General features: G+C 40.7%; 1 protein-coding gene across 2 annotated transcripts in view; it reads right to left on the bottom strand.

Annotated features, from left to right (window-relative positions):
* The window catches only part of rab3gap1 (RAB3 GTPase activating protein subunit 1), a 96,013-nt gene that overhangs the window by 9,337 nt on the left and 63,810 nt on the right, over positions 1 to 22,866 (bottom strand). Inside the window, exons 21-24 of one of the 2 annotated variants that reach the window (XM_078279721.1) lie at positions 20,490 to 20,593; positions 18,157 to 18,272; positions 17,577 to 17,617; positions 12,623 to 12,713 (exon numbers count right to left, since the gene is read on the bottom strand). In XM_078279721.1, coding sequence (XP_078135847.1) covers positions 12,706 to 12,713; positions 17,577 to 17,617; positions 18,157 to 18,272; positions 20,490 to 20,593 — 269 coding nt within the window. In that variant the 3' untranslated portion in view covers positions 12,623 to 12,705. Of the gene's footprint in view, positions 1 to 12,610; positions 12,714 to 17,576; positions 17,618 to 18,156; positions 18,273 to 20,489; positions 20,594 to 22,866 lie in introns of those variants that run through there. The other variant, XM_078279720.1, reaches the window with a different exon arrangement.

Below are 22,866 nucleotides of genomic sequence, written 5' to 3'. Positions count from 1 at the left end.
AGCCATGGGTTCTGGTATAGAGCGACCGCCGCCATATGCACTCCCTGGTTTAGAGCTATGCTTCCTTTGGCACCCACTCGCCCGGCTGCTCGGGGGCTGCAAGGGGACTGCTAGCAGAAGCTTCAGTATTTTGGCCCTTATTATCACTAAAGGAGGCAGAGGAATAGCTAAACATACCGAGCACACCGAGCAAAAGAGAGCAGAAGAGGGAGACGAATAAGCCATTTCTAATGGCTAAGAGTAGCTAACAGCGTGTAAACAACTGTAAGATTAGTGAGGCAGTCGCTGTAAGAGAAGTGAACTATGAGTGCTTGAGTAATACTAGTGTAGTTTAAATGTAATCCGTCAATTAGCCGCTAAATTAAACAAAAAACAGTTGAATAAGTGTTAAAGAAATAGTGGCCGTGACACGGAAGCACCGGAAATGAGACAATACGCTTACCGCAAATGTCAGCACGTACCCTTAGTTAAATCAACTGCTTGAACAAAGTGATACAGCAGGTTATTGTGTGATGTAGTAAATACATGTGAATAATCAGGAGGCAAACTCTAGCCAGGTAAAACAGCTATTGGATATGTTTTGCTTTACTTTAAGACTGATATTCCTAAAGTTATACTTAATAAAACCCTTGAATATTTCATTGAGTTCTGGTGATGGTTAATGCATTTAGATTCTTTTATGACACACCTATTTACTAAAGTTAAGTTACACAGATGCAAGTGGCATAAAACTGGTTGAAACTGGCTTTAGTTTACTTCCCCATTAGGAGCTGTGGCCATATTTATGACTCTGATTACTATTTACCATTGACCTTAATTGTACATTTTATAGCATGCAGCTGCTGTTGGAGCTATAGGGAATCAAAGAGCAGCTTTCTTTAAGTGCGACACAAGAGCAACAAGACTACCACAGTTATATTTGTTTTGCTGTGCAAACCTCCATGTCACCAAGATGTTTTTAAAGCAGGTCACATTAGAGAAAAATGAGAGGAAATGAAGATTAAAATACATTTGATAGCAAGAGGTTTATTTGTGCTTTAGAAATGTCTTTAGGTTTCATTTGTTCTAAGTGCTGTCATTTATGGAACTGATTGTTGGGGTCTTGTTCGCGAGTGAGGGGACAATGGAGCGGGAGATTGGTCGGAGAATCGGCACAGCAGGTGCGGTATTACATTCAATTTATTGCACCGTTGTGACGAAAAGAGAGCTGAGCCAGAAGGCAAAGCTCTCAATCTACCGATCAGTTTTTGTTCCTACCCTCACCTATGGTCATGAAGGCTGGGTCATGACCGAAAGAACAAGATCCAGGGTACAAGCGGCCGAAATGGATTTCCTCAGGAGGGTAGCTGGCGTCTCCCTTAGAGATAGGGTGAGAAGCTCAGTTATCCGTGAGGAGCTCGGAGTAGAGCCGCTGCTCCTTTGCGTCGAAAGGAGGCAGTTGAGGTGGTTCGGGCATCTGGTAAGGATGCCCCCTGGGCGCCTCCCTAGGGAGGTGTTCCAGGCACGTTCAGCTGGGAGGAGGCCTCGGGGGAGACCCAGGACTAGGTGGAGGGATTATATCTCTAACCTGGCCTGGGAACGCCTCCGGATCCCCCAGTCGGAGCTGGTTAATGTGGCCCGGGAAAGGGAAGTTTGGGGTCCCTTGCTGGAGCTGCTACCCCCACGACCCGACCCCGGCTAAGCGGATGAAGATGGATGGATGGATACCTTGTAACATAAACGTAATCATATGTGTCGTGATTTCCCTGGCAGACAACTCACGTAATGGAGTTGTAACACAGAATAGCTACAGCTAGAACAGCTGCGTGTAAACGATGAAGATACTAAGAGCTAATTTTGGTTTCAATGACACTGTTCATACTGCTCAGAGAAATATATTAAAAACAAAAACCTCCGTTGCTTCTTTCCTACGCTGTAAACATTGCCTTACACTATTAATCTCGTACAATATACAGAATAACAATAGCACTGATACTTTACTAACATTAGCTTGCATATGTTTGGGAACCTGATAGCTGATTTTAGCAATGAAATGGTACCAAAATAACGTAAAACTATTATTACACTGGAAGGAACGCTCACGGGTGAAGTCGTACTTCTTGGAATACTAATACGGCCACCGTATGAGTTAAAATGCGCTCGGAATGGGCGGGGCTAGAAAGTAATATTCAGTTGGTTGTCATATACAATTTCACCACTAGATGGGAGAAATTCTTACACAATGTAGCTTTAAGGACTATTTAGGGATAGAGGTATACTGGTATTTAGGAGGAAAAGTCTCATTGCTTGTGTTTACCTCGTCACTGGTGAAGTCAGCCAACTTGACGTAAGCAGCATGGGAAGAAACACAAAAACACAGTCGACTGAAGGAAATGTACAACAAAAAAGAAAAAGCACATATGTGTCTCTAGAGGGTCTGAGAACTGCCCATTACCTCACAAGCATACATTAGGGATGTCACAATACCAAAAATCTAGTAGACGGTACTGATACCACCAAAAGTACATGATACTTGATACCAAAGTCGATACCACGGTGTGTGTAAAAAAAAAAAAAAATACTTAAACATTAATTCATTTATTTAAACATTTGAAAATTATAACAAAAAAACTACGGATAGCATACTAGAAATGTAGTCATGAATACCAATGCCAGTGGAATTTCATGATTCCAATTCAATAACAAGGTAAAAAACAAAAACAAAAAACAATGAATCCCATGTCCTTTATAAGGTGTATTTTAGGATGACACTTGGGGGTGTTGGGACAGTGTCATGTCACTCTTTTTTCATTGTCAGGTTGTTGTTTTTTTGTCTCAACTTACTCTTGTGGTGTGGAGTGGATTGAATGGAAAGGGCAAGGAGAGTGTGATTTACATGTAATTAGGAGAAAACCTCAGTCTTCACAGACGGCTGCTCCAAAGCCTGGCATCACCACGCAGCCAGCGTATGTTAAAGTCTTCCATGAGTTCACCCCAAACTCCCAGACAGCAAGCCCGTTTAGTTTAGTGTTTGCCGTAGTTGTTGTTTTTCACATAGAACCAAACTGGTTAAAGTTAAGTTAACTGACATTATAGCAGGGTTTTTCCTGGCTCAGAATGGGCCTTTTGGGGGACGGATAATAAGCGGCGGGTCTGTGGGTCCTCCCCCAAGAAATGTTTTGTGTCAAAGACTTAATTTCCTGCATTCTGATACATTTTTAGGCACCAATTTATGGTGAAAATGTCTTTATTTATGTCAAGGAAAGCACAACATTCTAATGGTATAGGTAACAATGCAAAATGTAAAAATATAATGCAGTAAGGGAGCTTTCTTTCTGACTACACCTGACCCCAAAGTCCAGTTTGTTTAATTAATATGAACAGGGCTTTATGGTAATTTTTTTCTAAATTGAAAAATTTAGGAATGACTTATATAAGGTAACTGCTATTACTGTTGTAGCTAATTGTTACAATAATACAATAGTGTTATGAATAAAAAGTGTTATTTATTTTGAGACAGCCTACATTCTATTGATTGTCAGCGATATACAGTAGTGTAACGGATTGCCTCTACTGTCAGACTCGGCATGCGTGTGAACAGCAGATTAATTGCAAAGTTTAACCATTATAGTGTGAAATACAATTTAACTAAACTGCCGCGGTTACGTGAACGGGGCTTAGCAGTCTCTCAGCAGTGGGACGACGACGCCTCTCTTTGCTGCAGTGGTCGAAACTGTGGTTTTCATCCGTAGCCTACTTCCGTAAGGCTCGCATCAGATGTTAAAATCAACTAGACCACAACACGGAATAGGCCTGCTATTTAACGCAACTACGATACATTTTAACCGGCTATAAAACTGTCTCAATTTCAATACTGATGCCATCAGACGGCAGCACAGCCCCCTGTGGACAGACAGCAGTCGGAGCTCCGGCAGAAGGCTGAGATCTCCGTGCTTCTCGCTGCGCCGCCGCCCAGTCCGGTACAGCCTGACCCTCGCAAACGGAGATCCCATTAGCGCTAGCTTCACAGCAGAGTGTTCAGGTCCATTCAATTAGCGCCACTCGCGTGCATAACATATAGTGGCTATGGATGAGAGGAGGCTGGGTTCATGAAAGTCAGACATTTTGGCGCTGGTGATTTTCCTTTGGTGCTGACTTAAACCTCTTTCGGGGGGGCGCCCAAACTTTCTCTTTGCAGGAAAAACCCTATTATAGAGGTCCACTAAAACAAGCGCTAAAGTTTGTGCAATGTAATGTCAGTGGTTATCATAACTAACGTTAGGCTGTCACAGACAACGGCAGAGAGAATAAGACTAACATTCTGTTTGGGAGCTCTAGGTGAAGTCGTGAAATCCGTTGCTGTAGATTAAGGTAAAGCCAGAGGCTGACTGCAGTCAAGCTGTCAGTGAGCACTGTGCACAGAGATGAGGCGCTCTGTTTTTCTGTGCTGGTCGCCGTTCTTCTCGGCAGACTAGAACACCTGTAGGCGTTTACTGCCCCTATCAGGTCCGGGAGAATTGCATCCCCCTGTATCTAAGGTACTGTAGAAAAACGAGTACCGTCACGTTTTCAGAATTTTGGTACCAGGGTGACCTCTAGCTCACCCAGTAGAGTTCACGCCCCATGTAGGCATAGTCCTTGGCAGCGGCCCGGGTTTGACTCCGACCCGCTGCCCTTTGCTGAATGTCAACTCTCTCCCCTTTTCTGTCTTCAAGCTATACTGTCAATTAAAGGCCATAAAAGCCCCCCAAAAAAGAATTTTGGTACCGACTACGTACCGAAGCAACGATTCTCATGACATCCCTAATTCACATACATATATTGTAATGCTAAGGAGCAGTACAGTTTCACAATAGATAGTAGATAAATAGCTGCATCACAATATCACAGCTCTTCTCAGAGAAGACTTCTTTCCCCCCTGTTTGTTGTGTTTGTGGCAACCCAAATCTGCAGAAAATAAAGCAGGATTTGCTTCCAACATATTTGGTTTCTTTTTTGGCTATGCTAAATATGCCAAGAATGAGAAGAAGAAATTGATAAGAGCTAGAATTAAAAAGAAGCGGGCCTAGGTAATTGAGTAGTATTTTGTTCCCAAAGCAAAAGCATTCCTAATTGTCTCAGTTTCAATAACACAACATCAATTGAAAACCCTACACATCTAATAAAAAAATCGAGGAACCTCTGTATTTATATCCATCTTCAAACGATGCCACCTGCGACCATTCTGTGTTGTGCCAAAAAGTGATCATCCACCAACAACTGATTGATGTCTACCCTAGATGCAGATGATAAAATGAATCGTACACAAACACGTCAGTTGAATGCCCAGGCTCTTGGGCTTTCCAGCACATTGTTTTGTTGCCAGCATATGTTATGTCCTTAGTAATAACTATGTAGCAACAGGCTGTAACCTGACACCACAGTGGAGCCAGCAGAGCTGCAGTTCAAGAGTTCAGGAGCTATTGCACATGCTTTGGTAACTAAAGAAACAGTGGGCTCTTGAACTTTTAACCTGCTGCAGCTGGTCGCTCTGCTCTGCTGGCTCAGCTGTGGTGTCAGGTTACAGCCTGTTGCTACATAGTCATTACTAAGGACATAACGGCAAATTGTTTTTTTGTGTGGAAAAAATACATTTTGGAATATTGGATTGTATGAGTTTGACAATCGACTAGTGTGGACTTCACCGGAAAACCGTTCAGATTCGCTGTGTTCCCTCGGAAGGAATCACTGCACATGGGTAGGCACTTGTAATGACATTTAAAACATGTTTAGAGGCTAAAAACACGTTTAAAACTTGCCCTGTTTAACCCCTTCGGGTGCTAACTCTAGCAGGGGGATAACACGGTGTAGGCAACACCGATTGTTTTCGTTTTTCTTGCTACTGACAGCACTCCAAATTTACAAACAACAGAGCTACATGTTGAAATCGACCGGAATTCTCCTTTAAGTGCCATATTACATTGTTTTAAAGAAAACATTTTCCGAATTGCAATAACAACCTCAAACTAGGTGTGCAACTTAACTTTCAGAACTACAAGTTTCAACCTGAGACTGATCTGTATATAGGCCTATACGTATATATAAGTTATACCTAACCTATTTTCATTTATATATTTGATTACAATGTCACACAGCTCTGTTATACTTATGCTAGTGGATCGTTGCTCAGCTGTTTCTCCGTGAAGAGAGTGAGAGAAAATGGTGCGCAACAATCAGCTGTTTTTCCGAAGTAGGGTGACCAGATGTCCCGAAATCCAAGCAGTTGTCCCGAATCCCGAATCCTGTCCTAATTGTCCCGAAAATTAGAGCAAAGTCTCAAGAGCAGACTCTCGAGTAGATAGTCGGTTAGAACATTAGGTGTGAATTTTGATAACACGTATTGCTATTTTTCATTCATTCAATGGAGGCTGAGGCTGGTGTCCCGGGACCCAATGAACACGTAGCTAAAAAGCAAAAACGTCTCTGCAGGTACTGGGAGGACTGGGTAGGGAAGTTTGGTATTTCACACGGGGGGAGTCAGACGTCAGGCTGCATGCTAGCAGCAAACTACAAATAACTATAACAGCACAACTGTACAGACCAACACTTTGTGTTTGTTTTATGTGTTTAATAATGATACTTGAGTTCATGATTTTTTATTTGTATTTTCGGGTTTACATAACAGACAGTTGAATTCCCGAATAAAAATAATAAATCATTTTGGTGCAGAGTTTTGAAATTCATGCCCCCCCCATAGTCAATCATCCGTGCAGAAACACCGTTAGCGATACAATGTTGGTAACATTAATTAAAAAAGAATTCCGGCCAATTTTTACGTTTATCTTGATCGCTATAGCTATGCAAGTACTTTCGATAGAAACAAAACCCAACCTGGATTGGTCCTAGCAAACTGGAGTTGCTGCAGCTACGTGTACAAGCTTCCACTGAGCTAAAACGGCAGTTGTCAGGGCAAGTTTTAGAGTGCCTTTGAGCCTCTTAACAGACACAAAATGCAATTAATATGTCTGTGCCACATGAACAGGCCCCTAACGTGACAACAAGATGCGTTTTCAACTCAGACATTGTTTAAATTCACCTACCCTGTCTTGATCCTGCCGGTGGGTAACTTGGCCTGTTAGCTGCTAGCTGCCGTTGTGAAAATCATCACGCAGCAGCAAGGTTATTATAGTTTTGCATTTTTCATTAGGTTTTATTTTTATTTCGTTTTGACTTTTTGTTTTCAAATTCCGTTTAGTTTTAATTCGTTTTTAAAGCGGGTTTGCTAGTTTAGTTTTAATTTTTTGAAATGCTTAGTTTTAGTTTAGTTTTGATTAGTTTTAGTCTTTTTTTGTAATATGGGTTATTTGTCGGGGGATTCAAAAAGGTCAGAAAACGTATAGTGTAATATTAACTCAACAAAAACATCATACAATTTTAGAAATATGTATTCACAATGTATTCAACAATAACACCAGTACATAAAATGTAGCCTACATATGGTCATAAATATGTAAACAGTCTACACAAGACGCAGCAGTAAGTGCAAAATGTGTTAGTGACGTGTTCCAGGAAAAAAACCTAAATAGCCAACAGACTAAAGAAGACATACATGAACAGGTGTTTTGAACTTTGGTTCGAGTAAAGTGTAAATTATCCTTTAAACGAAGCTTCGAGGCAAATCATTTTGCATCGAGGATTTTTAGTAATCAAAATTATTCAAGTTACTCAAGGAATCATTTCAGCCCTAATCAGAACTTTAATATATTTTCATGTTCCTCTGTTTTGTTATGACAATAAAACAATGAGTGTGGACTCATAAATAACTACAAATAACTAATGTTAGGGAAATCTGTTAATGTTTTGTTACGCATTTCTGGATTTAAAAACAAATATATCGGCCGATATATACTGGAATATTGGATTTTTAAATCACCAAATATTTGTATCGATATTGGCCTTAAAAATCCTTTATCGGTCGGGCTCTAGTACAGACCAATAAGTGTTTTAAAAATAGATTATAAACTGTATACAGCCATTATAGCTAAGAAATTAAACATACATAATAATACCATCCTAGATGAGGACCAGACAGGGTTCTGCTCTGGAGGATATAACCATGGGAGGCGTCGAAAACAAAAAATGTCTATACAGAGACGACGTCCTTGTAAACATTTTAAATCCAGAATCTGGTATTCCATTGCTTATGAACATTTTGCCTTTTTATATCTTGGAAAACTGCCTGAAGGTCTTAGTAAAAGAGACACATACCTCTTGAAGATTTTCATGGATGCAAGCAAAAAAGCAATTGCCAAATGCTGGCTTCAGAGGAATCCTCCCACAATGAGACTCTCAAACATTATAAACTATATCTGCAGTATGGAGAAATTGACTTTTATGCTGTAGCTTCAAAAGGAGTGGAATACTGGAAAAAATGGGATTGCTACAAACACAAAGACTCTTAATTCTACTCCTCTCCACACCATTTCTGTATGTCAAGATGTACCTGTATGCATTGTGTACTGTACCTGTGCTTATCCCATTTTCATATGTGTACCTACTTATTGTCATGTCATAGCCCTCTTTTGTTCTATGGTCATATATAATAAAAAGTGTAAAAAAGAAAACGAATATAGCTCTAAATTGAACACATTAAACAGTGATATAAAGTTCATTCTTGACCTTAAAATGAATTTGAAAGTGGATTCTACTAAGGAAGAACAGATGCAGTTGAAAGCTCAGGAAAAATATGGCGGACTTGAATGCCAAGCTGCTAATAAAATATATACCCATATACAGCTTGTTCTACAGTTTCAGCATCAGTACAGTAATGAGAATGGTGAGCCAGTTTTCAATTCTGGAAAAAAGTTGTTGAAAAGTATCAACTTTTCTAAGGTAGTTATTACTATACGTATACATTTAGTAACCTCCCCTGCACAATGTTTTACCTTTTTTAAGCCCTATTGTTGTTGTTTTTTAATAATATGTAAATAAACTAAACAACAACAAGTCGACACTATAAGAAGTAAAAAAAAGTTTACCAGTGATGTCACACAACCTTCAATATAGAAAACTCAGAGAAGTGTTTTGAGCACAGTCTTTGGCTTGAGGGGGTATCTATTGTCTTTATTATAGACATTATACAAAGATCAGAGTAAAATTGACTAAGATTGTGAGATTCACAACACGCAGCAACAATAGTGCAGTTATTGTACCAATGTGGAAATCTTTAACGAGCATTTCCATCTCGCCTTGAGACATCCTAATGTTCTCTCCACTAAAGATTTAAAGAAAAAGTGACTTAAGCCTCTATTAACAATAATGACGGGAATGTCAGGTGGAAGAAAGTTCTGAAATGTGGGTTTCATATGATGCCCTGCTAAACTGTGGGAGCACTGCTAGTTCTGCCAGCCTTCATAATTGTTTTGAGCCTGAAGTTTATAAATGTCTCAGAGTAGGAAATTAGTCTTAACTGGCAAAAATTCTCAGGTTGACACAATTTTGGACTTACTCTTAGGACAAGAAGTAACACCATTTACCACACTTATTCATTTCTTGACTTTTTTTTATTTTAATTATTGCTCTCTTTCTGCTGATATATACAGTGGGTATGGAAAGTATTCAGACCCCTTTACATTTTTCACTCTGTTTCATTGCAGCCATTTGCTAAAATCAAAAAAGTTCATTTTATTTCTCATTAATGTACACTCAGCACCCCATCTTGACAGAAAAAAACAAATGTAGAAATTTTTGCAAATTTATTAAAGAAGAAAAACTGAAATATCACATGGTCATAAGTATTCAGACCCTTTGCTCAGTATTGAGTAGAAGCACCCTTTTGAGCTAGTACAGCCATGAGTCTTCTTGGGAATGATGCAACAAGTTTTTCACACCTGGATTTGGGGATTCTTCCTTGCAGATCCCCTCCAGTTCCGTCAGGTTGGATGGTGAACAGCCATTTTCAGGTCTCTCCAGAGATGCTCAATTGGGTTTAGGTCAGGGCTCTGGCTGGGCCAGTCAAGAATGGTCACAGAGTTGTTCCGAAGCCACTCCTTTGTTATTTTAGCTGTGTGCTTAGGGTCATTGTCTTGTTGGAAGGTGAACCTTCGGCCCAGTCTGAGATCCTGAGCACTCTGGATGAGGTTTTCTTCCAGGATATCTCTGTACTTGGCCGCATTCATATTTCCTTCAATTGCAACCAGTCGTCCTGTCCCTGCAGCTGAAAAACACCCCCATAGCATGATGCTGCCACCACCATGTTTCACTGTTGGGATTGTATTGGGCAGGTGATGAGCAGTGCCTGGTTTTCTCCACACATACCGCTTAGAATTAACGCCAAAAAGTTCAATCTTGGTCTCATCAGACCAGAGAATCTTATTTCTCATAGTCTGGGAGTCCATGTGTTTTTTTGGCAAACTCTATGCGGGCTTTCATATGTCTTGCACTGAGGAGAGGCTTCCGTCGGGCCACTCTGCCATAAAGCCCCGACTGGTGGAGGGCTGCAGTGATAGTTGACTTTGTGGAACTTTCTCCCATCTCCCTACTGCATCTCTGGAGCTCAGCCACAGTGATCTTTGGGTTCTTCTTTACCTCTCTCACCAAGGCTCTTCTCCCACGATTGCTCAGTTTGGCTGGACGGCCAGGTCTAGGAAGAGTTCTGGTCGTCCCAAACTTCTTCCATTTAAGGATTATGGAGGCCACTGTGCTCTTAGGAACCTTGAGTGCTGCAGAAATTCTTTTGTAACCTTGGCCAGATCTGTGCCTTGCCACAATTCTGTCTCTGAGCTCCTTGGGCAGTTCCTTCGACCTCATGATTCTCATTTGCTCTGACATGCACTGTGAGCTGTAAGGTCTTATATAGACAGGTGTGTGCCTTTCCTAATCAAGTCCAATCAGTTTAATTAAACACAGCAGGACTCCAATGAAGGAGTAGAACCATCTCAAGGAGGATCAGAAGAAATGGACAGCATGTGAGTTAAATATGAGTGTCACAACAAAGGGTCTGAATACTTTTTTTAATAAATTTGCAAAAATTTCTACATTTCTGTTTTTTTCTGTCAAGATGGGGTGCTGAGTGTACATTAAAGAGAAATAAAATGAACTTTTTTGATTTTAGCAAATGGCTGCAATGAAGCAAAGAGTGAAAAATTGAAAGGGGTCTGAATACTTCCGTACCCACTGTAGGGATACTCCAGAGCTGTCCTGACCTGATGCAGTAGAGGTATTTTGGGAACTCTTGGTGACAATTCTTTGTTTAGTGATTTGCTTTATGAGGGATGTGCAATACATAATGTACACAACCAACAATTTCCCTAGTAAAAAATTAAACTTGCTCTCCTACAGAAGCTATGGCGGATGATGACCCAGGCCGAATTACTGGTAAATTCCAATGTAAGGTCCTTGTATTGTATGGATTCATTTTAAGTTATAGTGGGGGGGTATAATATTTTTAGAAACATTTACTTCTTACATTTTCATGTTACAGTCCAATTCTCAACACCGGCTGAAATTACAGAAAACAATTCTCACACCTGTAAGGGCAAAAAAACAACAATATAAGGAGATGTCGCTAAAAAAAGGAAAAGGGACAGTGGAAGAGAATATTCCATGTTCTCCATTGAGATGTGCACCACAGCCCACAGAGGCTTTGCAACATCATTGCCGCATTTGCACATGCAATACTTTATGCAACATTTAATGTATAGGCAATGTAAAATGATGTCATTGTATGCTTCATTTAAATTGTATTTGTTTTTTCATGAGTTGTCAGACCTGAAGTAGATGTTTAACTGTGTGGAACTAGTGCTGTGTCAGTGCTGGAGTATGGTCTGGCTGCATGAGTTAACATTCTGTTAGAAAGGATGAAACTGCTCTGGGTTGTTTGTATTTCTTTAAAACAATCACAATACTCTCTGTAACGACACTGTATATCTGGTAAACCAGACTAGTGTGGAACTGACTGCAATCATTCTTCTATGAGCAAGATAACTTTTTTTATTATGTTGTTCTAGACAGTTTATAAAATTGAAGTGACAGGGACAACCAAGTAGTATGTGTTTGGTAGCCAATACCTGATTTATTTAATAAGTGTCAGTGCTGATACAGATTCACTGTTTGGATTGGTGCATCACTATAGCCAGCCTCAAGTAAATGGGAAATTAATTTGTACTTCAAGTTGGCTGCAAGACATTAGATGCCGTGTGATGCCAGAAAACCCATCAACAAACGGACATGAAGCAGAGATGATGATCAGTTGAAACAACCTATTTGTGTCGCTTACAATTCTGCTTCTGATTCCGACCTCAAAATAAAACCTGCGTGTATGTAAAACATACGGGAAAATTTCAATACTGGATCTTGTCACATGTTTTGCATTGCCAGACCTATCTCCACAGCGCTATGTTAGCAGTGGGAGTATGGTCTGGCTACACCGCCTATCTATCTGGGATAGGGGAAAAAACAACACACTCTGGCTTGTTTGTATTAAGAGTGGAGGTACATTTGGCACATCAGGCTTTATCCCAGCAATCTACATCCTTTGAGCCAGACTACATGCTAAGATACCCTATGTTACCATCACCATATAATGTGATAACTACCCCTGGTGAACTGTGTGACAGGGAGCAGGAGTGAGACAGAGAGTGAGGCTGCTTACCCTCTGAGCGTTGACAAAGAGCCTGTGGATGATGCTACCAGCTGGCCCCTGGCCGGCTCCAATCACCACAACCTCTGGTTCTTCCAGCAGGGAGCTCACAAACCTGGAGAAAGACATCAAATATTAGCCAGTGGCATGGGACAGTTAATTGGTCACAGTAGAGCCCTGTTGCCAGTAGACCAATTCAGCTTCAAATGTCACTGTTAGTCCCTTTTTTATTAAGATATTTTTTTATTGATAATAAACAGGAAAACTTTCAATAATAGTACAGGCTTAGACTTTTAAAAACATCACAAAACTTTATACCTCACAAATACAAAACAAACATCCCCACCCTCCCCCATCCCATGGCGACCCCCTTACCGACCCGTCCCTGATCTCTCGACCTCCCCAAAAAAAAGGAAACAATACAAACATACAGATATAATACCTGACATGATAAATATTTGTCAAATACATTTATGCTGCACTCTTTCTTTAACCAATTTGTAAGCTTCATCCCATACATGTAGAATGTTCTGACTAGATCTCGGTGACACATTGGGACACTCCCAAAACATATGTATAAATGACCCTGAGACATACATAAGTCACAATATTAGGAGATGGGATGATTTTCATAGCATCACGTTTTCTTCTTCATTTTAAATGTATTAATTGGTGATCAGGGTTTTTGGATGTATCCTGTAGATTCTTCCATACTGTGTCCCAGCAAATCTCTTTTATAGAGGATAAATCGCTACACCATACACCTTCTATTGATAAAGACCCATGAGGGTCAGAGATAAATTTATAAAGATCGGAAACCATCCCTCGTGTTTGTCCTTGTACAGAAAATAATTTATGCAGTGGGTGTGTTAGGAGTGGTACTCCCCAAGGTACACAATATGCCTTCGCGGCAGATCTCAACTGCAAGTAAAAGAAAAATGATTTTTCCATACAAATTTAGATATGAGGGAATGCAACTGTTCCCAATACCCCTTTGGGGGGTGCAAGGGGAACCATAGAGGAGTAAAAGTTTATACGAGGAAGTGCATACATTTTTAGGGCCTGGCGCCGACAGCGGCGAAGGCCCTATTGAAACTGAAGGAATGATTATTTTCTGCAAATGAATCGGCTTTTTGAGGGGCTTAACAAAAACTCACCAAAATTGGTGGTCGCATCAAGTCTGGTGAAAATGTACGAATTTTAAGGGTTTTGGGAATAGGTGCCCCCTACAAAACAAAAAAAATGGAGCCCCTGCAGTACATTTAACGTAGACTCACGTAACTTGGTACACATATGAAGCATGTCAAGACGTACAGAAAACCTCATTGGAGCCATACCCTAAACCCAACAGGAAGTCCACAATTTTTAATTGAAAGTTCAAAATTAGTGCGATTTTGGCCATTTCCACATCGTACTTTAACAAACTCCTCCTAGAGATTTCATCCGATCAACTTCAAATTTGGTCTGTGCCATCTTAAGACGTTAAAGATGAAAAGTTATTAAAAGAAAAACTTTTCGTCATAGGACATGGCCGTGGCAGGGCAGCCATCTTGTGCGTTTCGCCATCGAAACAGGAAGTGGGTATAACTTGAGTGTACATTGTCCAATTGGCTCGAAACTTTTCAGGATTAATAAGAGTCCAACCCTGACGACATCTACAGGCCGATACTGGCTAAAAGTCATAACGCCCCCTAGTGGCAACAGGAAGTAGGCCTAAAAGTCAAGGTGCTACACTTTAACAAACTCCTAGAGATTTCATCCGATGGACTTCAAATTTGGTCTGTACCATCTCAACACCTTAAAGATAAAAACTTATTAAAAGAAAAACTTTTCGTCCAAAGGTGTCGTCGTGGCCATTTTGATCATTGATCGATGAACGAAGAAATTGTTGCAAATTTAGTGTACATTGTCCAATTTGGCCGAAATTTCTCACGATTGACAAAGGTCCAGGCCTGAGGACATTTATAGGCCAAAATTGACTTTTGGTCATAGCGCCACCCGCTGGCAACAGAAATCAGCCTTATATGACAAACATCATCCGATTTACATCAAACTTATGTGTGGTCTACATGTGGTGGTCTATACTTTAACCACGCCCACGTACTCAGGCCACGCCCCCTTTCATAACATTTGAACCTTTTAAGGTAGTCTTGGGTGAGGTGTCATTGAACTCAGCAGATAGTTCCTTCTTCATTGGTGATGGTTTGGCACGCCCCCTATACTTAAACCATGCCCCCTTTAATAACTTATGACCCGTTTGATGTAGACCCTTGTGTGAGGTATCATTGAACTCAGCAGAGAGTTCCTTATTCATTGGTGATGGTTTAGCCCACCCCCTATGCTTAAGCCATGCCCACTTTCACAGCTAATGAACTGTATGATGTAGAGTCTTGTGTGAGGTATCATTGAACTCAACAGGGAGTTCCCTTTTCATTGCTGACGATTTGCAGTGTCTGAGTGACGCGCAAATGCATGGTCGTAAGGAGCGGTGTCCGCCAGTAACGCTATGAGAGATGTAGAAGGGAATACATATGTCAACACCGAGGTACCTAAATTGCCTTACTATTTGGATGTTAGGGGGCAGGGACGTGGGCGATAAGGCTGAATTTAAGTGCATTAATGATGATATAGTCCAAATGATCTTATATCCAGAAAAAGAGCTGAATAAATCAAAAGGTGGATAATAAATGTGATATAGAGGACCCTGCGTCACCAACATAGAGTAAGGTACCATCAGCATATAATGATGTTCTGTATTCTGTATTGCAAAAAGTAATAGGAAGGACAGAGGGATGCCGTCTAATTTTCTGGGCCAGTGGTTCTAGAGAGAAGGCGAAAAATAATGGGGACAGGGGACACCCCTGACGGGTGCCCCTTGATATAGGAAACTGGGAGGAGCAAATACTACCTGGGTAGCCATTGCTATCTACAATTTGCAATGGCAATATCTCTGCCGCAGTAAATGCTATCATCACAAAACTTGAGATTATTGTTCGACAAGCCACTCTACGGCTCTATACCAGATTTGGTGATGATCGGCCTTTAGGGGGCGCCATAATTGAGGTAGAAGTGCTATAGCCTTTTTACTCAATCAATGTTAATGGGATATTTGCAACGGCAACATACCGCAGACCTTGCGGCTCACACCTCTTGATATTTCCCGATGTTTGCCTCCCCACCGTTATGCTTTGGGTCCCGCTTTCGCACACTCCCTGGGTTGTCTGTCTGATCACTACACATACTCAACTAGTCACAAGTCGAGCAGAGCTAAATGATTTGCTAAGGAGAGCTGAATGCATAATGCACAGAGTGAGGCAAAATTACTATTTTAATGGTTGTAAACCAAGCAAATTGCTGGCTCTGAAATTAAAACAAAGCGAGTCCAGAACTGCTATCAACAGCATCCGCACGGACCGAGGTATCTTAACGAATCCTAAAGATATCAGCTCCACTTTTCAATCCTTTTATTCAAAGTTGTATGAGTCCTCCTGCAACCCAGATCCTAACCCAGTGCCAGGAGTTCCTAAAAGAGCTAAACCTGCCTCTTCTTGACCCAGAGGAGGCAGAAGAACTGTGTCAACCTATAATGTTAGAGGAACTTAAATCAGCATTAAAAACAGTTAAAAAAGGGAAACCACAAATTTGGCTCAATCTCTGGCTATAAAATTAATTGGAATAAATTTAATCTTCTTCTATTGAACAACAGGTGACATCAGCTATTAGTGGTACAATACTAACCCAAAGCAAAATTACATATTTGGGCATCACCATTCACACATCGCTACAGCGAGTTGTCCAGGACAACTATGAAACTGTATTAAGTAGTTTTCAAAAGGGATCTGGCCAATTGATCTGCGCTGCCAGCATTGCTACGGTCCAGGATTCCTGTTGTTAAAATGAACATAGTTCCTCATGTGAATTTCGTGAGTACAATGATCCCCTTATCCCCACCAATACATTTCTGTAAGAAACTTGATACTGTAATTCGGCAGTATATTTGGAATAATAAACAACCTAGACTAAAGTACTCTACCCTGCAACGTACCACAAACACGGGAGGCCTGGCCCTCCCCAACCTTAAAGTGTATCACAGAGCCTTTCAGCTACGGGCCCTCAGAGTGTGGATGGACCCCTTATCTACAGTTCCATGGAGAGAAATAGAGCAAAACCTCACTGGAAGTCTAAGACTGCAAGACCTTGCCTTTACAGGTGTGTGTCCAAAAAAGTGTATGCTAGCCTATGGCCCTATTATCACCAACACATTGACCAACTTTAAACAGGTCGAGGAGCAACTACGCTACACCAATAAGTGGCATTTGAACACCCCAATTTAGCACAACATACACTTAATGTCTGGTAACAAACCTTTTGTTTATAACCAGTGGAGTGACAGAGGTATTTATACTCTAGACCAGCTATTCAATGATGAAGGTATGTTGAGTTTTGAGGACCTGAGAGCTAGTTTTAAGGTCCCCAGGACATCTTTTTACCTTTATCTTCGCTTAAGATCAGCCCTAAAATGCTATGGAGTGCCATGGGGAAACAGTCTTGAGGCGCACCCAGTCATTAAATGGTTTGTTGATTTCCCTGTGAGAGAATTGGTGTGAGAATTGTGAAGTAGGATTTATGCTAAACTGATGCAAGTATCTATAGAACTCCCAATAGTAAAGAAATGGGAGCGAGAGCTGAGCCCTGAGGGGAACGCAATTAATTGGGAGACAATTAAGACAACATTTTCCACTGTTCCAAGAACCCAAATCACCAGTATATCCATTTCAACATATGCCATAGGATATATTGGACTCCCCAGAAGAGATACGTCTCTAAAGTCATTTCCACTCCCTATTGCACGTTCTGTCAACCTGAACAAACTGGAACTTTCCTGCATATAGTCTGTGAGTGTGAACAGGTGCATGAGTTCTGGGATAAAACAACATCAATAATATCTGATATGATAGGATGTTGAATTCCTACTGACCCGATTTCTTCTTTGTGTTGCTGGAGGAATGTCGCTCATCCCTGCGAACAATGTGTGGATGTTAAGGTGATGCTGAAATCTAAGACATTTATGCCTGTATCGTGTCTCTAAACAGTTGACTGTACTGTCTGATTGCAAAGGAAATAAAAATAAGTAAAAAAAAAAAAAAAGAAAAAAAGAAGTTGACTTCATATTTTTTTATTAATTATATGTTGATAATCTATTCTTTTTAGATTGCTGAATTTAATTTAGCTTCGCAGAACTATTTGTTTTTACTGTACATACTCCGTTAAGGGATGATAAAAATCAACTCCATCTGTGACACAAAACCTGTTGGTCTCAGCCACAATCTTCAACCCAGCCTTCTCTCCGCACTACACCCCTAACATCTAAAACGACACAACCCAGAGTCCCGCAGCAGTGCTGAAGGGTATCTCCAGGTGGCAGATATGCAGAGGGAGTGTACATGTACTATGTACTCCATCTGTGCGCTTGCGCCACCAACACCCCTCAACCCCTCCAAGACAGTTGAAATAGTGGAAATGTGTCTCGGAAAGATATAATGAACTGTGTATCTTACTTCTCTAACTCTTCTGTGTCCTCTCCCTTCGCGCCCTCACAAATGGCAAACTTGGCTTTGAGTGAGCGAGCTCGGGTGATGACCGTCTCCATGGCCATCAACTGGTTTATGAAATCCTACAGTAGAGAAAGGTTACAAATACAATACATGCTGTCAGAACAGAAGCTGGAGGAACTTCACATTAATTATAAGTAGAGTGCAGTCCATACGTGTCAGGATTATTTTAGTTTTTGTCCACTCTGTACTTGATCATGTTGGATTTGAAGTTAAACAATCACTATTAAGTTAAAATGTTTTGGACGGTCCTTTTAATCTAATTATGAAGCAAGGAATCTGTGTGTGTGTGTGTGTGTGTGTGTGTGTGTGTCTGTATCTCGAGAACCGTTCATCCGTTCTACTTCACACCTGGCTAGTGTATCGTGTATCATTGTGGACCCAATGATGTGCTTTGTTTGAATTGATGATCAATTTGGCCAGATTATGGCTTTATAACAACATACTTTTTGTTTGGGCCTGTAACTTTTGAACTGTAAGTCTCAATTCTTTTCCTGGGTTTTGCAAGATGAACCTATCCAAGAAGTCTACACATTTTCAGCAATCATCACCAAATTTGGTACAAAACATCTCTGGACCAAGCTAGAAAAAGCTATTTATATATAAAGGACCACTTTCACAGTGGTGTTTGTCAGTACAGTTAATCCCATTGGGTGGCACAACATCGCAAGCAGCATGCTACTCTAGAGGATCTTTGCTACTTCCAACGTGCTACTGACGTAAGCCTGGCTCTGAGCCTGGCCTGAAGTGAATTGTTGAAGCTATGACATGCACTCGGTAGAAGTTCACTACGGGGGAGAGGCTCGAAGCTGCTGGTCTGTGTGCTATAAAATTACATCGTATGGAAAAAAATGTAATTCGGATTTAACTACCTGGGCGGGTATCAATCTACCTGGCCAGGGCGCCCAAGTATAACCTATGTATCGGAAACACTGCTAGATATATAAGTATAAAAGGATTTGTATAGAAATAAGTGTACATACTGTTTTATTTCATTTTGTTCTATTCTAACTTAAATATTTGTATTATGTTCTGTGTATGTAGTGTGAAGGAGATTAACAGCTTAAGACAACTTAAATTTCATTATGCAACCCAGTGTTGTAAAATGACAAATAAATGAACCGACAGTGCTATCATTGAGAAAAGCCTACACTTTATGCTAAACAGCTCTTAACTGACAATGGCCCTCATTTATGAAATGTGCGTACGACCTAAAACAGGCGTAGGACGGGCGTACACCGATTCCTACGCAAAGCAAGGCATTTATCAATTTGAACGTGAGCGTATAAATGTCACGTCTGGTCTGAACTCGTGTACGCAAGTTTTCGAGTCAGTGTGGACTTGCGGTGCAGCATATAATCAACAAGATTATAAGTTTAACAGGAGAAGGAGAAGTCATCAGTTGATCACTTATCAGCAATGGCAGATCTGGCTCTTATAGAGGACCTCTGTGCACACGTACGCGCACGGGCCATGGTGGAGCGCTTCATCGGATTGATTAAGGGCAGATGGCTGTGTCTTGCATCAGCGATATCACCCATACACGGCAGAAAAAATCTGCAACATAGTTTTAGCCTGTGGGATTCTGCACAACATCACCCAGGAAAACAGGGTGCTATAAATGTAGTGATGGAGCCAGAATACTATTAAGACTATAGCATAAATGTCAAGGATGTCCTACATTAAATAAACTTCAGCTGGAGTCCGATTTACTACGGCAACACTGTTGAACGCATCAGTGATCTCTTTCCATTCCGCATTCTTTCTACAGCCTTTAATACCAGTTTTCAGGCTGCCAAATAGTACACACGTTAGTGCAAATGAACCTGAGATTTCAGGGTTTCAATCTCCACCTCTGAAAAGTGCCGCTTCTCAGCCGGATTACGTCTCACCATGTCGTAAATTGTAGGGGCGAGGCCTCAAAACAGAGTATATATTGGGGCGTGATATTTAAATTACGATAGTTTCCAGCAGCTGCATTTATCAATGTACGACCATCCTTACACTCCGATTGGTGTGACGTTTCATGAATCACACGTGAAGCCTGTCGTAAGATGATTTCTGCGCTCATATCTGCGATGGTTTCTACGTTAGGTTGATAAATGAGGGCCAATATGTCTAATTGTATAGGACAATCAACTTTTGCATACAATTTACAATACACTACACACAATACAGTGCAATGGAACACAAAGTGAGAGATGCTTCATACAGTATGTCTTATCCTAGTAAGAATGAGCAGCTTGTGGAGTTCATTTCCAGTCCTCCCTGTCACTGACCTCTAACTTCTTGTAGTCATGGTTGAGGGGGTGCAGCAGCTTGCTAGCTTGACATGTAGATTGCTGTATGTTTTTTTTTACTGATGGAATGTCTTCTGCTGACTCTGTTAGCAAGAAGATCAAGACAAAGGAGAGAAGTAGAAAGAAAAAACAATGACAAGGTTGCAGGCAATTGATTAAGTAAAGAGAAGATGGAATGATCCCTCCATGTGTTATAGCCCATGGAAAAATATTGTTTCAACATAATATACTGTATAATTCCACACTTCTGGTGATCCACACACAAAATTTCTTTCCTAAGTTTCCCACATTTTTAGCATTTAGTCATTCTTCAGGGAAGACAGCCTTTATTACATTTGATTAGATTTACTTCAGTGGCAGATTTCTTACATAAAGCAAAAACTGTTTAATCACAAACATGAGGTCAAAGACGATCCTGTTCTAGAGAGGAACTCCACACTAAATTATTATTTTTTGCAATGCACACATAATCACAGATTCTGGTAGTCAAATGATGGTACAGATGATTTTTCCAACAATATTGTGTGTAGAAACTGACATTTCGTCTTCTGCTCAAAATTAAATTGCTGCTTTTTTTGTCTGCTTCCAAAAAAGTTTGGCTCAGCGAAATGATGTGGTCCCTTCCACCAAAAGGCAACATGGTTTGCAGATATGCATAGTACATCTGAAGGCAACCATTAAATGACATGCTTGGGATACACTTTGGAAAAGTATACTGGCCTTTTACTTGACTTTGACTTTTAATATACTAGTTAAAAACTTTTTTCAAATTGTAAAACTACCTTGCATTAACATACATCTGATCATTTTTGTGTTGTTTTGTTTAGTCACAGCAGCCAATACAGGTGCTGGTCATATAATTAGAATATCATGAAAAAGTTGATTTATTTCAGTAATTCCATTCAAAAAGTGAAACTTGTATAATGTATACATTCATTCCACACAGACTGATATATTTCAAGTATTTATTTCTTTTAATTGTGATGATTATAACTGACAACTAATGAAAACCCCAAATTCAGTATCTCAGAAAATTAGAATATTACTTAAGACCAATACAAAAAAAGGATTTTTAGAAATGTTGGCCAACTGAAAAGTATGAACATGAAAAGTATGAGCATGTACAGCACTCAATACTTAGTTGGGGCTCCTTTTGCCTGAATGACTACAGCAATGCGGCGTGGCATGGAGTCGATCAGTCTGTGGCACTGCTGAGGTGTTATGAGAGCCCAGGTTGCTCTGATAGTGGCCTTCAGCTCTTCTGTATTGTTGGGTCTGGCGCATCGCATCTTCCTCTTCACAATACCCCATAGATTTTCTATAGGGTTAAGGTCAGGCGAGTTTGCTGGCCAATTAAGAACAGGGATACCATGGTCCTTAAACCAGGTACTGGTAGCTTTGGCACTGTGTGCAGGTGCCAAGTTCTGTTGGAAAATGAAATCTGCATCTCCATAAAGTTGGTCAGCAGCAGGAAGCATGAAGTGCTCTAAAACTTCCTGGTAGATGGCTGCGTTGACCCTGGACCTCAAAAAACACAGTGGACCAACACCAGCAGATGACATGGCACCCCAAACCATCACTGACTGTGGAAACTTTACACTGGACTTCAAGCAACGTGGATTCTGTGCCTCTCCTCTCTTCCTCCAGACTCTGGGACCTTGATTTCCAAAGGAAATGCAAAATGTACTTTCATCAGAGAACATAACTTTGGACCACTCAGCAGCAGTCCAGTCCTTTTTGTCTTTAGCCCAGGCGAGACGCTTCTGACGCTGAGTCTTGTTCAAGAGTGGCTTGACACAAGGAATGGGACAGCTGAAACCCATGTCTTGCATACGTCTGTGCATGGTGGTTCTTGAAGCTCTGACTCCAGCTGCAGTCCACTCTTTGTGAATCTTCCCCACATGTTTGAATGGGTTTTGTTTCACAATCCTCTCCAGGGTGCGGTTATCCCTATTGCTTGTACACTTTTTTCTACCACATTTTTTCCTTCCCTTCGCCTCTCTAATGTGCTTGGACACAGAGCTCTGTGAACAGCCAGCCTCTTTAGCAATGACCTTTTGTGTCTTGCCCTCCTTGTGAAAGGTGTCAATGGTCGTCTTTTGGACAGTTGTCAATTCAGCAGTCTCCCCCATGATTGTGTAGCCTACAGAACTAGACTGAGGGACCATTTAAAGGCCTTTGCAGGCGTTTTGAGTTAATTAGCTGATTAGAGTGTGGCACCAGGTGTCTTCAATATTGAACCTTGTCACAATATTCTAATTTTCTGAGATACTGAATTTGGGGTTTTCATTAGTTGTCAGTTCTAATCATCAAAAGTAAAAGAAATAAACACTTGAAATATATCAGTCTGTGTGGA

This window comes from Sander vitreus, chromosome 21, assembly GCF_031162955.1.
Source record: "Sander vitreus isolate 19-12246 chromosome 21, sanVit1, whole genome shotgun sequence".
Classification (NCBI taxonomy): Eukaryota; Metazoa; Chordata; class Actinopteri; order Perciformes; family Percidae; genus Sander; species Sander vitreus.
This window is presented reverse-complemented; position numbering and strand designations above follow the sequence as displayed.